This window comes from Dendrobates tinctorius, unplaced genomic scaffold (genome assembly GCF_039654945.1).
Source record: "Dendrobates tinctorius isolate UK_male_01 unplaced genomic scaffold, ASM3965494v1 ptg000003l, whole genome shotgun sequence".
Classification (NCBI taxonomy): Eukaryota; Metazoa; Chordata; class Amphibia; order Anura; family Dendrobatidae; genus Dendrobates; species Dendrobates tinctorius.
Window position 1 is genome coordinate 36,863,010 of NW_027361671.1, and position 15,555 is coordinate 36,878,564.

Consider the following 15,555-nt stretch of genomic DNA (forward strand, 5'->3'; position numbering starts at 1 on the left):
AGCTTTTTTAGAAGAGATAAGTTTTCAGGTTCCATCTGAAGGATCCAAATGTGGTGGTTAACTGAACATGTTGGGGCACAGAATTCCAGAAAATGGGGGGTATTCGGGAGAAATCTTGGAGGCGATTGGGTGAGGACCGAATAAGTGTGGAGGAGAGAAGGAGGTCTTGGGAGGGCCGGAGATTACGTGAGGGAAGATATTGAGAGATTAGTTCGGAAATATACGGAGGAGAAAGGTTATGGATGGCTTTCTAGGTCAGTCTTAGTAGTTTAAAGTAGTTTAAAGTAGATACGCTGGGAAATTGGGAGCCAATGAAGGGATTTACAAAGAGGGGAAGCAGGAGTGTAGCGAGGAGAGAGATGAATTAGTCGGGCAGCAGAGTTAAGGACGGACTGGAGGGGTGCAAGAGTGTTAGAAGGTAGGCCACAGAGGAGGATGTTGCAGTAGTTCAGGCAGGAGATGATTAGGGCATGCACAAGCATTTTGGTGAGGGTTGAGAAAAGGACGGATTATGGAAATAATTTTGAGCTGGAGGCGACAGGAGGTGGCGAGAACTTGGATGTGTGGTTTGAAGGACAGGGCACAATCAAGGGTTACTCAGCGGCAGGGGATTTCCGGGACAGGGGAAAGTGTGAATTAATTTATTGTGATAGATAGATTAGGTAGGGAAGGTATGAGAGATGAAGGAAATATAATTAGTTCAGATATGTCCATGTTGAGCTTGAGGAAGTGAGAGGAGAAGAAGGAGGATATGGCTGATAGACATTCTGGGATTCTGGAGAGCAGAGAGGTAGATCTAAGTGTCATCAGCATATAGATGGTACTGGAAGGACTTTATGAGTTGTCCCAGGCCAAAGGTATAGATTGAGAAGAGAAGGGGTCCTAGGACAGAGCCTTGACAGACACCATCAGAGAGAGGGCGAGATGAGGAGGTAGTGTGGGAGTAGGAAATGCTAAATGTGCGGCTGGTAAGGTATGAGGAGATCCAGGATAGGGCAAGGTCTTTGACACCAAAAGAAGAGGATCTGTAGTAGAAGGCACTGGTCAACTGTGTCAACGGCAGAGGACAGGTCTAGAAGGAGGAATATAGAGAATTGTCTGTTAGCTTTGCTGTTAGTAAGTCGTTAGTAAGTTTGGTCAGGGCAGTCTCAGTGGAATGTTTTGAACGGAAGCCAGATTGTAGGTTGTCGAAGAGGGAGATTGATGCAAAATGAAAGTAAAGTTCAGTGTGGACTTACTGCTCAAGGAATTTAGAAGCAAATGTGAGCAAAGATATGTGGCGATAGCTGGACATAGCGCTCGGGTCAAGGGATGGCATTTTGAGGATAGGTGTGATTGTGGAATGCTTGAAAGCAGAGGGAAAGGTACCAGAAGTTAGTGATAGGTTGAAGAGATGGGTTACGGATGGGTTAAGTGTAGTGGCGAGGTTGGGGAGGAGGTGGGATGGGATAGGGTCAAGTGCACAAGTGGTGGGGTGTGATTTGGAGAGAAGATGAGCAAGCTCTCCTTGAATGATTTTGGAGAGTGAAGTTATGGGGTTAGGGCATTGGTCTGGTATACAAAGGGGTTGTGGTGGTTGGACAACAAAGACTTGCCTTGTTTGGTCTATCTTATTTTTGAATTGCATGGGAAAGTCCTCAACAGAGGATAGGGAAGTTGGAGGGGGCAGTGATGGGCAGATAAGGGAGTTAAAAGTGTTGAACAACTATTTGGGGTTGTGTGATAAGGTAGATACAAGGTATGTAAAGTAGGCCTGTTTAGTAGAGGTGAGAGCTGATTTGCAAGTGTTGCTTGTTTGAATGAGATGAAGTCACCTTGCGAGTGCGTTTTCTTCCAACGCCGCTCTTCAATTCTAGATAGTTGCCGAAGCTTTTTAGTCATGTTATTGTGTCAGGGTTGTCTTTTGATTTGTCGCACTCTGCTATGCATGACAGTGGCGTCCAAGTCGATGGCTGATGCAAGAGTGGCATTGTAGAAACTAGGGGCAGTGAAGCTATGGAGGACAGTGGTAGATCTTGGAATATTAATAAGTTCCACAATTGGATGTGTTTCTGTGCTGAGATAATCTTATAAATGAGCCCCTGCTGTGTACTGTGTAGTGGCTGTGTCTAACCCTGCAAGAATGTGGTCTGATCACATCTCCAGGGCAGGGGGGAAGCAAAGGCGTATACTGACATTACAGAAGGGAATCGCAGCTAATCAGTTTGTGAGATAAAGCATTTCCCTGCCTGTTTCTAAACAATATTTTACTTCAAAGAAAGTACTTCAAAGATTTCTGATCCCATCCTGTCTGTATTCTCTCTTTTGTTTCCTCTCCTGCCCAGGAGATGTGGTATGATCAGACCTGTACCTGCACGGTCAGATTCGGCCATTACACAGTACACTGCAGGGGCACATATATAAGATTATCTCAACACAGGAACATTTCTCTTAAATCAAATTGTGGAACTTATTATTGTTTCAAGATCTATTAAAATATACTTTTGTTTGTGGAAAACTCCTTTAAACAAGTGAATGGGCCTAAGCTGCAATAATGTGTACAGTCACCTTCATATATTAATTGTGGCTTCTTATTTCAAAGGATTGAAAGATTTCCCAGGGATTGGTTCCTTACTGATATAACAAGAATACGCCATCAAGGTTTGACTCCCGAAATCTCATTTAACTGCATCTTAGTGAAGCTGCAGAGGTAGCTGGGCTTAACGTCTGCAGACACTGTAGACGAGAGGCTTCACTACGGCCCTTTCAGTTTACAAAATCCTATTCAGTATTCTAGTTGAATAAATAGGCTAAATACAGAATATATCTAGCTGGTTATGGCTAAGAACCACAGAGTACAATGGTTTGAAATACGTAATAAGTCTCATGTCTTGTAGACCTTTTGCCTAATCTTTTATAGAATATACACCAATGAAAATGTTTTCAACAATTTTGCTTTAAACATTAATTTTATCTACTCAGGTATGTGGATTCCCTACTGCCTGGAACCATATATACAATGTATAAATTACATGATGACACACTGAAATGGTTTTCTTCGCTTTCCCATGACTTGACATACACAACTGTACTTTGATTGGAACCAATGCATGTATATGAGGACTATATGTTATAGTCAGATCTCAGTAATAATAATGTTTGAACCCACCCCTGTGAATCAGCATCCTGTTTTATGATCAGCAATATTGTTATTAATTTTTATATATTTTTTTTTGTAGGAAATACCACTGAACTTTAGAGACAGCACAGTGGTCGGCATTTCTACACTAAGGTTTCAGGGTAATGTGGTGATCAGTATGATAGCTGGAAGAGTCTGTCCACTTCTCTAATTCATAAGGCTCTTAGCAATGGAAATTCCTTGAAGGTAATTGAATGAGAAAAAAAACAAGGCTGCAGCCATCAGATTACTGAAAAATTAAAATTAAAAACAAGTTTGCAAACAGTCAAATTGAGGATGACACTGAATTCAATCTTCACTCTTTAGCATGAAGTCTTTAAAGGGTTATTGTCATATGTTGGAAAGTGCTTCTAAAATAAGCATTTTATAATTCCCTACTCATTACAATTCCCATACTTTCCATGGTTCCGGTAATTTCAATTTTATATTTTACTATTAACTGCCTATTGAGGTTGAAAACACTGCACCAAAGCTGATACATATTGATATATAATATAGTAGAATACACATTGCTATATACAGTACTACACCGTGGGCAAGGTCCAATCAGTGTTATGAGGACAAAAGACAATACACAGTGATTTTCCAATTTGAGGAGGACATACACAGGAGCAGCAGCTCTTTTGGAAAATTATGGATCTCCATCATTGAGATGCAATTTATGATTTTGTGCCTAGAAGACAAGGAAAACTATAAATGTACTGTATTTATTTTTTCAGCTCATTTCTTTAGGGAGTGCATCCCTTTCTCTTTCATTAACTCTTTTAGCTTCCGATCTCTGCCATCTTCTCCTCTATGATACTCCCCCGAAGCTGCAGTTGCAATCCTACTTCAAGTATCAACATCGGGAGAGCACAGTTTGGGAAACTGCAGTAATGATGCTGGTGGCTTGACCTGTCAATCAAGAAGGAGTTCCCACCGCTTAGCAATCAAAAAGTCGACTGGTTAAGAAGCAGTTCCCTCCTGAACAGACAACATGGGAGCAAACCTATTAAGCCAAACGCAACATATTTCATGGATACAATCACATGAGATCCCTAAATCTCTATATAGGTTCATGCTTACCTTGCCTTGCTAAACTTGCAGCTTCAGAGTGAGGAATACTAGTGACGTCAGTTCCATTTACAGCCATTACTATATCTCCAACCTGAAGTCCAGCTTCTTCTGCAGCACCATCTGTTTTATATACATGATTAAAATGAAGAAACAGATGGCATTAAGGCATTAAAGAAAAATCTTACATCCATACAAGTAAATATAAAAAGCCAGTCAAACATAGAAATATGCGTGTGTCTAGTCATGTAGTGAAGCATTTTACACAGTAAATCCATATATTATCTGTAATATACCAGGACTCATCATAAAGAACCAGCATGCAGTTGAAATAGACATAGGCATTTTGCCATTTCTAGGGAGTAGGATTGGCCATTCTCCAAACCAGTTATTAAACGGACTGTCAACTCGGAGAACCAGTATAACTACGGCCTGCTGCTACAATTGAAGCTATAAGCGCCAGCCCTTCCAGAGTCGAGACAACATGCAGCAGTGTCATGCGTTCACCTGATCTCGCTTGTTCACTGCTGTGCTTCAGAAGAGGCGAGAATGTTGGGAAGGTAATCACTCCAAGGAATCAAAGAAACAATGTACTTTTAGTGATATGTTAGCATCACACATACCATTTGGAATTATGGCCAAAAAGGTCAACCTTGATCTCATTCAGACCATAATGCTTGTTCCCACATGCTTTGGCAGACCTGATGTAGATTTTGGTAAAACATAACCGAGCTTGGTGTTTTTATTTGTTAAAAAAAAGCTTTCCATTGGACCAACCTACCCCACAGGCCGAACATATGAAAAATATGGGAGATTGTTGTCACATGCAGTACACAACCAATACCTCCAAGAAATCCTGCTAGAATAGCTTTACTTTATATGGAGTTAATCTGAAATGTGCCATCGTTGGTGTGACGACTCCTGGAGTGGACCCTCTGGGTCGTGACACCAACCCTCCCAGGGCGAGCTGACCTAGTGAAGACCACCCCCTATACAGGGAGTGTCAGGGGCAAGCCCCAGGGGGTGAGGCACCACGACTGCTGGCACCAGGCGGCCGGCTCACAGGAGACACGAGTGGGTGAGAGTGTCTGCAGGAACGTGTAAAGTGTGGACACGGGAACACGTGGTATACAGAGACTTCGTTCGTCGGGTGTGAGTGAAGCAGGAAGCATGCAAGGAGCACGTCAGAGCACTGAGTCAGGCAGCAGGTGTGCCAGGAGGTGTAACAGAGTAAGAGACTGAGTACAGGATCAGAGTGTGTGCCCGGAGGCACAACTGAGTATAAGACAGAGCACGGAATCAGAGTGTGTGCCAGGAGGCACGACTGAGTACAAAGCAGAGTGCAGATTCAGAGCGTGTGCCAAGAGGCACAACAGAGTGCAAGGCAGAGGACCTGAGTACAGCGCACAGCCAGGCAGGGACACGGCAGACCAAGCCAGGAGCACAACAATAATCAGGCACCTCCCCTAGGGGGAGGTCGTCTGATATAGCACATGACTACTACTGGTTCCGGGTCAGGACCTAGCCAGAAAGCACATGACCACTACAGGTTCCGGGTCAGGTCCTCCATTACCATAGAGAGGACCGAGCCCTACACAGCACTGACAGGAGCGCACAAGCGCAAACGTGACATGTAGGAGGAGGCCCGGGGACGGGAGCTGCGCGTGCGCACCCTACGGGAACCCCGGAGTGACCGCAGCTCCGGAAGAGATGACGTCGGGACCGAGGTCCCGCCCCCAGGTGAGCACGGCGTGACAGTACCCCCCCTTTACGCCCCCTCTTTCTAAAACTGGAGAGGAACTTAGACAAAATCTGGGGTGCGAGGATATTCTCCCTGGGTTCCCATGACCTCTCCTCGGGGCCAAAACCCTTCCAATCGACCAGGAACATGGTTCTCCCTCTTACCTTCTTCATGGCCAAAATGTCATTCACCTCAAACTCATCCCCCAAGCCAACAGGCTGGGGTGTGTGGCCTGGAGAAGGATGAAATCGGTTAAGAACCACAGGTTTTAGGAGAGACACATGGAAGGAATTGGGAATACGGAGTGAAGGAGGCAGCTTCAATTTGTAAGCAACATCATTAATCCGCCTGAGGACCTCAAAAGGACCAATGTAACGGGGACCCAGTTTGTAAGATGGTACCTTAAGGCGGACGTATTTGGTGGAGAGCCACACCTTGTCACCAGGGAGAAATGGAGGAACGTCCAGGCGCCTCTTGTCAGCGTGTAATTTCATTCTGTCCCGTGCTTTCTCGAGAGCGGTTTTGGTCTCCTGCCATACCCTGGAGAACTCCACAGACTGAGAATCGGCAGCAGGTACCCCCGAGACAGGAAGTACCGGTAGAGGCACATTGAGATGCTGTCCAAAGACGATGAAGAAAGGAGACTTGGTAGACGATTCACTGGAGTGATTATTGTAGGCGAACTCAGCCCAAGGAAGTAGACCGACCCAGTCATTCTGATGAGCATTAGAAAAATGCCGGAGATAGGATGTAAGGATCTGGTTGGTGCGTTCCACCTGCCCATTGGTTTGGGGGTGATAGGCGGAAGAGAAATCCAATGACACTTTCATGAGTCCGCATAGAGCTCTCCAGAACCGGGAGGTGAATTGGACCCCTCTATCCGACACGATGTGCTGGGGGAAGCCGTGAATCCTGAAGATATGGGAAATGAAGATCTTCGCCAAGTCAGGAGCAGAGGGTAGTCCGGGAAGAGGAATGAAGTGAGCCATCTTTGAAAATCGGTCTACAACCACCAAGACCACAGTACAACCGGAAGAACAAGGCAGATCAGTAATGAAATCCATGGCTATGTGCTGCCATGGAGCCGACGGAATGGGAAGCGGGAACAGAAGACCGGAGGGTGGTTGTCTGGGTATCTTGTTCTGGGCACAGGACGGGCAAGATGCTACAAAGTCTTTAACATCCTGGGAGAGTGAAGGCCACCAATAATGGCGAGAGATTAAGTCCAAAGTCTTTTTGACACCAACGTGGCCGGCAATCTTGGACGAATGTCCCCAATTTAGCACTCGTTTTCGGTTATTCTCAGCCACAAAGGTTCTTCCCAGAGGTAATGTGGTTAACTTGACAGGAGCCACAGTAATTACTTTGGATAAATCAATGATATGAGAGGGTTCTTCCTCTGCATCAGACGACAGGAATGATCTTGACAACGCATCCGCTCTAACGTTCTTATCGCCGGGCCGAAAATGTAGCTCAAAGTCAAAGCGGGCGAAGAATAGGGACCACCTGGCTTGCCGAGGATTGAGCCTCTGTGCGGACTGGATGTACGCCAGGTTCTTATGGTCTGTGAAGATCTTGAATGGATGTATGGCACCCTCCAGTAAGTACCTCCACTCCTCCAAGACCAACTTAATGGCCAATAGCTCTTTGTCGCCAATGGAGTAGTTCTGCTCAGTGGAGGAAAATACTTTAGAAAAGAAGCCACAGGTGACAAAACGTCCAGAAGAGGATTTCTGCAGAAGGACTGCGCCAGCCCCAGTAGAGGATGCGTCTACCTCGAGAGTGAAAGGTCTACTAACCTCAGGTCGGTGAAGCGCCGGAGCAGCGGCGAAGGCTTGTTTCAACGACTGGAAGGCCTCATCAGCCTCAGAGGGCCAAGCCTTTGGGTTAGCTCCCTTGCAGATAAGGGACGAGATGGGGCGAACCAACGAGGAAAAATGAGGAACGAACTGTCGGTAGTAGTTCGCAAAACCAAGGAAGCGTTGGATTGCCTTCACCCCATGGGGCTGTGGCCAATCGAGGACGGCGGACACTTTTGCCGGATCCATGCATAGAACTGATTCTGAGATAATGTACCCCAAGAATGGCAGGGACATTTGCTCGAAGGCACATTTCTCGAGCTTGGCATAAAGGCGGTTCTCCCTCAGGCGCTGGAGGACTTGACGCACGTTCTTTCTGTGGGCGGAGAGGTCTGGAGAAAAAACGAGGATGTCATCCAGATAGACTACCACGCAGGAGTACAGCATATCCCGGAAGACGTCATTCACGAACTCCTGGAAAACCGCTGGGGCATTGCAGAGGCCGAAGGGCATGACCAAGTACTCGTAGTGACCGTCTCTGGTGTTAAAGGCGGTCTTCCACTCATCCCCGGAACGAATGCGGATCAAGTTGTAGGCCCCACGAAGATCCAGTTTGGTGAAAATTCGAGCTCCTCTAAGTCGGTCAAAGAGCTCCGGGATCAATGCCAATGGGTACTTGTTCTTGACCGTGATATTGTTGAGGCCTCGGCAGTCTATGCAAGGATGGAGGGAGCCGTCCTTCTTTTTTACAAAGAAAAATCCCGCTCCCGCGGGCGAGGAGGACTTACGGATGAAACCTCTAGCAAGGTTCTCCTGGATATAGTCAGACATAGCTTGGGTCTCAGCAGGGGATAGCGGGTATATCCTACCCCTGGGTGGCGTAGAACCAGGAATGAGGTCAATCGGACAGTCATATGGCCGATGGGGGGGCAGAGTCTCGGCCTCCTTCTTGTCGAAAACATCTGCAAAGGACCAGTAAGCCGACGGCAGACCTGTAGGTGCCGGGGATGGACCGGCAGAGTTCATCAGACAGACGGGCAACAGGCACTTCTCCTGACAGAACGGTCCCCACCGGAGTATCTCGCCCGACCGCCAGTCCAGGGTTGGCTCATGAGTCCGTAGCCAAGGGAGGCCTAGAAGAAGTGCGTGAGACATGGTGGACAAGACGAGGAAGGAGATCTTCTCCAGGTGCAGGGCTCCGATCTGCAGCTCGATCTCTTCGGTGGCCTGGGTAACGGACTCCAGCACGGACGTACCATTGACCGAAACAATCGACCGAGGAGTCTCCAGGGATCTGACAGGAATCTGGTATTTTTTAACCGCCTCGAGTGTGATAAAATTCCCCTCCGCGCCAGAATCCAGGAAAGCCTCCTCAGAATAATGCTTGGCACCGAGATTCAATAATACGGACACGAGCAGGGGAGGAGAGGAATCACGTACACCTAGGGAGGCCTCTCCTATCAACCCTAGGCGGAGAAGTTTCCCGGCTTCTTGGAGCAGGAAAGGAGGAGGGGAGAGGAGCTCCTCTCTCTGGCTAATTCACGGGCACGTTCCTGAAACCGCAGGTCGATGCGTGTTGCCAGTGAGATCAGATCCTCTAAAGAGGTGGGAGTATCCCGACCTGCCAGTACGTCTTTGATCCGACTGGACAGGCCACGCCAAAAGATCCCTACGAGAGCCTCGTTGTTCCAACCGAGTTCGGAGGCCAAGGTACGAAAACGGATGGCATACTGTCCTACCGGTAGCATACCCTGATGGAGGTTAAAGAGGGACTCGGTGATAGAGGCCAGCCGACCCGGCTCGTCGAACACCTTGCGGAAGGTGTCCAAAAAGGTGGAAAGCCGAGAGACGAGTGGGTCATTGCGCTCCCAGAGGGGGTTCACCCATGCTAATGCCTCCCCCTCTAAGTGTGAAACAATAAAGGCAATTTGGGCGCGCTCAGTGGGATAGTGCTGCGGCAAAAGCTCAAAATGTAACCGGCATTGGTTCAGAAATCCTCGACAAATCTTAGGGTCCCCGCTATATCGGGGTGGCTTGCCGAGGCGCGGTATTGGGTGCGGGGCCGAGGACTGGGCAGAAACGGATTGTATGGCCGACAAACGAGACTCCATGGATTTCAAAAAGACCATAATCTTGGTCTGACTCTCCCGTAGGAACACCAGTTCCTTTTGGATGGAGGTGGTGGCATCAGCGGGGTCCATGGCCTGATTATACTGTGACGACTCCTGGAGTGGACCCTCTGGGTCGTGACACCAACCCTCCCAGGGCGAGCTGACCTAGTGAAGACCACCCCCTATACAGGGAGTGTCAGGGGCAAGCCCCAGGGGGTGAGGCACCACGACTGCTGGCACCAGGCGGCCGGCTCACAGGAGACACGAGTGGGTGAGAGTGTCTGCAGGAACGTGTAAAGTGTGGACACGGGAACACGTGGTATACAGAGACTTCGTTCGTCGGGTGTGAGTGAAGCAGGAAGCATGCAAGGAGCACGTCAGAGCACTGAGTCAGGCAGCAGGTGTGCCAGGAGGTGTAACAGAGTAAGAGACTGAGTACAGGATCAGAGTGTGTGCCCGGAGGCACAACTGAGTATAAGACAGAGCACGGAATCAGAGTGTGTGCCAGGAGGCACGACTGAGTACAAAGCAGAGTGCAGATTCAGAGCGTGTGCCAAGAGGCACAACAGAGTGCAAGGCAGAGGACCTGAGTACAGCGCACAGCCAGGCAGGGACACGGCAGACCAAGCCAGGAGCACAACAATAATCAGGCACCTCCCCTAGGGGGAGGTCGTCTGATATAGCACATGACTACTACTGGTTCCGGGTCAGGACCTAGCCAGAAAGCACATGACCACTACAGGTTCCGGGTCAGGTCCTCCATTACCATAGAGAGGACCAAGCCCTACACAGCACTGACAGGAGCGCGCAAGCGCAAACGTGACATGTAGGAGGAGGCCCGGGGACGGGAGCTGCGCGTGCGCACCCTACGGGACCCCCGGAGTGACCGCAGCTCCGGAAGAGATGACGTCGGGACCGAGGTCCCGCCCCCAGGTGAGCACGGCGTGACAGTTGGAAGTAACAAAATCTTTCATTGCCTACTTTTGACCTGGTGACAGGTCCTGTTTAACTACTTAATTCACTAAAACCCGTCACTGATTTGGCATTCTATAAAATAACCAGATTTGCTGAATGTGCGTGTTCTTTTAATAGGGAGATTTCTGCAGAGCTCTTGTAAGATCTCTATTTTGCCCAGGCATTGAGAATTATAATATAACACCTAGATACTGCCATGCCTCTAATTATATCACACACATACATCTTGGTCATAAACTAAGCTATTCTTTTTGACAATAAATAATGCACTTACTTGTATCAACTTCAGTAACCAGAATAGGCTTTGAAAATTGGATCCGAAATCCCCATGGGTAGTCGCCTGTACCTTTTGCAATTCTCACAGTACGTTCACGAACTGTTCAAAAGGGAATACATATTCAGAGTTTATTCATTTGCTGCTACAACTGGGAAAAGAAGCCAATTTGAATCCTAAGTATGTTTTCCCTAAGTATGCAGGTCAACTGTCAAGGAATGGAAAATGGAATTAATTAAAATAATGGATTACAATAATAACAGCTGGCTACTCTCAAAGGATCACGATGTCAGAAAAATTAGGACAACAGAAGTCATCAAGATATCTGCTTATCTTTAAAACTGATTTGTGTTATGGAATGTATGCAAATTGGTATTTGGATCATACCATACCTGAGAAGAACGGCACCCCTATTCTTAGACTTAGTAGAGGTTATCCCAGTGGGCATGTTCCCAATCATTGAGATCTGATGACTGCAGTAGGAGTGCCGTTGCTCAAATCTCAATGACTTAGACTTTCATGGCATAGCCAGATGTTCTGCAATATTTATATAAAGTGACAGCGTTTTTAAAGGTGTTGTCTGTTACTTTTATGATGATGGCCTATCATCAATATCAAGTCTGTGGAGGTGCAAGAACCCATCAGCCCCACCGATTAGCTGTTCCTGGTGTCAGAATGTGGCCAGTTGTGGAGCGAAACAGCACAGCTCCATAAACTATACAGTGGCCACATTGGCCCTATTCATTCAGATACAGTCTGGCGGTCATTATGCAGTTGACGGAGTGGAACAGCACAACTCTGTCAACAGCATAGTGGCAGTGGCTATATCAAAATAAAGAGGAGCTGATCAATGTGTTATACATAATTACCCGCTACGGATCTTGGTCTTTTGCTGAGACATCGTGGACTGTTGTCAGGGCTGCAGTCATCACCTCGAAATATCCATGAGGCTGAGTGAAAACTCTCTGTATATAATCCTTTATCTTTACTTTCAGACCGTGAAGCGAGATCTACTGAACGAGTTTCTTCTGAGTTTCCTGAAAGACATAATGGAAAAAAAAAATGTTCAATGAGATGTTACTTTAAGAGTACGGTCACATTTACACAGTGCATGCCAATGGACGTCCAGTATATGCATGAAAACTGTCAATTGATATAAATGCACCTATAGGCTAAAATATTCAAGACATATTTAATAAAATACTCTTTTGACCATGTTTTGATCAGTTTACATAACAATGAATTTTTTTTATACATACTAAAAGTATAGTTGACTATGTTTTTCATACCCATTATTCTTTATTAATGGCAATAAAACTTTTAGCTGTGTATTTCAATTATTCTAAAGTATATATGTTTTTACTAATTAGGTGGAAAAAATACTCTTCTAGGCACACACTCCTCCCCATAGAAAAAAAAAAAAAAAATATATATATATATATATATATATATATATATATATATACCACAGTATATAGCTTTCTATGAAATTCTGATTTTTAGAAACACTGACATATTAGTGTTTACCTCATTTATGCCTTCTAAACTCCAATAATCTCCCCCTTCAAAGGCACAAATTGTGTATTTTTTGCTTTTTGCTTTATGAGAGGTATGAGTTGAAGATTGTTTTTTAAAGAAGTATGTCCATATCTCTTTGTGGTTTGAAGAACTTGGTAGCTCCAAAGGCATCTCTAGGATGGCTCGCATTGATGTTATCCAACTTATGGTATAAGACGCTCATATGCAGCTACAATGAAGGCCCTCATTTATAGTGAAATTAAGCACATATAGCCATAATGTAATTTTATCAGTTCCTTGAAAAAGTCAGATTGACTGTATCTCTTGGTAATCGGTAATAGTTTAAGCTGATTATTTCATGAATCTGCTGGAATATCTTTGGAAGATAGTCCTGGCAAAATGGGTCTTATGTTGAATAGACTTTAGGATGAAAGGATGCGTATAATAGAGAAAATAGTCTTCACTATTTGAAATATTTGGACAAAACAGGATAAACATTGTATCTAGATCTGTGATGTGCACAAGGTTGAAAATTAGTAAAACATGGAAGAAAAAAGGCACAAAGTAACTTCTTCAACTGGCAGGAAGGTTGGACCTGGAACTCCTGTGGTGGTGGATACTACTTGTCTACACTTTGCACAATTGACACAATGTTCAACAGTCCAGTATTTAGGTATAAAAAGATCAGAGAATAATTAGACTTAGATATTGCTTACAGTGATGGCGCCAACTGCATGCTGTGTGATAATGTCACGATGGTGCTGGAACTATGGCCACTAAACAAGTCCCTAAAACTATAGGCACCCTAATCTATCCCTGTCCCCTGAATTGCTCCTAACGGTGGAGATGCCGGGTTCACGTACCTTGCTATGCTCTTATATCAACCCCTATCTGACCCCTCCCCCACCCAAGGTAGTAGGAAGCTGAAGTGTATAGGAACACAATATCCATACAAACAAGAGAAGATGACAGGGATAAATGAAAATATCAACCATTCAAAATACACACAACAAACAGAGTGGGACACAAGAGAGTTTAAGGAAGCAGAAAACAAATAGTAGAGGATGAGGATGTGCACACATACAGTACAAAACTCTTCTGAACAATCTCTAAACGCCAACTCCAACCACAAACTGCACCTCCAACTCCAGAACCAGGCAGTAAGAACACTGGCAATCCCTAGGTGCCAAAGGCGAGCATATATAGCAGAGGGGAGTGGCCAATACTGAACAGCTGAGATAATCCAAGTAAGAAAGCTTCAGGAGATCAACTGATATATCAGAAGAAAAAACCAACGATCAAAAAATCCCAGAGAACCATGTCGAAATTGCAAATATAATTTATTAATAATTTACAGACCAAGGTAAATAGAAAATAGTGAGGAGCAAGGAACCAAACCAATTGCACATGTAAGAGAAAAAGGACACATACATGGGTGGGATAAAAGGGAGAAAAGATAAATGTAATCAATATTCAAATCCTGGCTGTAAATACATGCTCACACATAAGATTACAAAGCTCCCAATTAGCCTCAATAAGATCACAAGAAGATGGGCATAGTATTGCAAAAGAATCACAGACAGTGCTGTAATGAAAGAATTAAGTATTAGAGGTTTTTACCTGAACAATAATAGGAGGCAGCCCACCCGATGTGTCCCTCCCCGACAAGCGTTTCAGCGTGATTGCCTTTCTCAAGGGGTGATGGGAGGAAGGGAAGTGGGGAATTTAAAAAGCGCTGTCATCACCAATCACAGACAGAACCCTGGACATGTGATCTATGCAGCCAATCATATCCCAGTCAGCCTCCGAAACTTACTTGAATAATGCCCCTGTTGTCATGAGGATATCAGATATCCAATTCGCCATAGCTGCGTCCTGTATGCCTTCCAAGACGTATGTATAACTATGGCAACATAAGACGCAAAGCGGCATCCGAGCTCACTGCAGCCATGTCCAGACCGCCTTTGATGACACGTGTGTTACCGCGGCAACACAGGACGCTCTATTATAAGCTCGTTTAATAGACCGTCTACTATAGCCTCTCTCTTTAAACCTATAGAAGAGGTCCTGTGCCTGTCTTTCGAAGCCACGATCATCGGAACAGATTCTGCGTAAACGCAGAAACTGCCCGATTGGGATAGAATTAATAAGTGGTTTAGGATGCGCATAACAATTATATATATATATATATATTATATTTAAGTTTGTCTAAATTGTTGCCCAAATTGTTATGATCTCATATTTGTGATTTCATATTTTGCCAGGTTTCTATTTTTCAGCGGTCCTATGCCGGCTTAATTATGCCCTAGTGATTTTATGCTGGTTCAGTTATAATTTCCTGTATTTATGATCATTTTAACGCCGGCTTCATTATATTCTATTCTTATGCCTCAACGGCTGTTGTCCGGCTGCTAGCACGAGTGTGCTTCGCTGATCCCGGGGCACCCGTCGACTTTCGGCGTCCTTTGTTGTCCTGGTGAGCAGTCACATGTCTGTGACGTCACCGGTCAGCTGACGCCGCTTCGCGTCCTGTGTTGCCGCGGTAACACATGCGTCATCAGAGGCGGTCTGGACATGGCTGCAGTGAGCTTGGATGCCATTTTGCGCCTTATGTTGCCATAGTTATACATACGTCTTGGAAGGCGTACAGGATGCAGCTATAGCGAATTGAATATCTGATATCCTCATGACAACAGGGGCATTATACAAATAAGTTGCAGAGGCTGGCTGGGATATGATTGGCTGCATAGATCACATGTCCAGGGTTCTGTCTGTGAATGGTGGTGACAGCACTTTTTAAATTCCTCACTTCCCTTCCTCCCATCACCCCTTGAGAAAGGCAATCACGCCGAAACGCGCATCGGGGAGGGACACACTGGGTGGGCTGCCTCCTATTATTGTTCAGG

At 45.7% G+C, this 15,555-nt stretch overlaps 1 protein-coding gene across 2 annotated transcripts in view; it reads right to left on the reverse strand.

The window, feature by feature from the left end:
• Positions 1-15,555, reverse strand: part of LOC141050066 (uncharacterized) — a 145,245-nt gene that overhangs the window by 80,839 nt on the left and 48,851 nt on the right. For both annotated transcript variants that reach the window (XM_073547001.1, XM_073546932.1), the window contains exons 6-8: positions 12,001-12,168; positions 11,132-11,233; positions 4,244-4,354 (exon numbers count right to left, since the gene is read on the reverse strand). In XM_073547001.1, the coding sequence (XP_073403102.1) occupies positions 4,244-4,354; positions 11,132-11,233; positions 12,001-12,168 (381 nt within the window). The remainder of the gene's footprint in view (positions 1-4,243; positions 4,355-11,131; positions 11,234-12,000; positions 12,169-15,555) is intronic.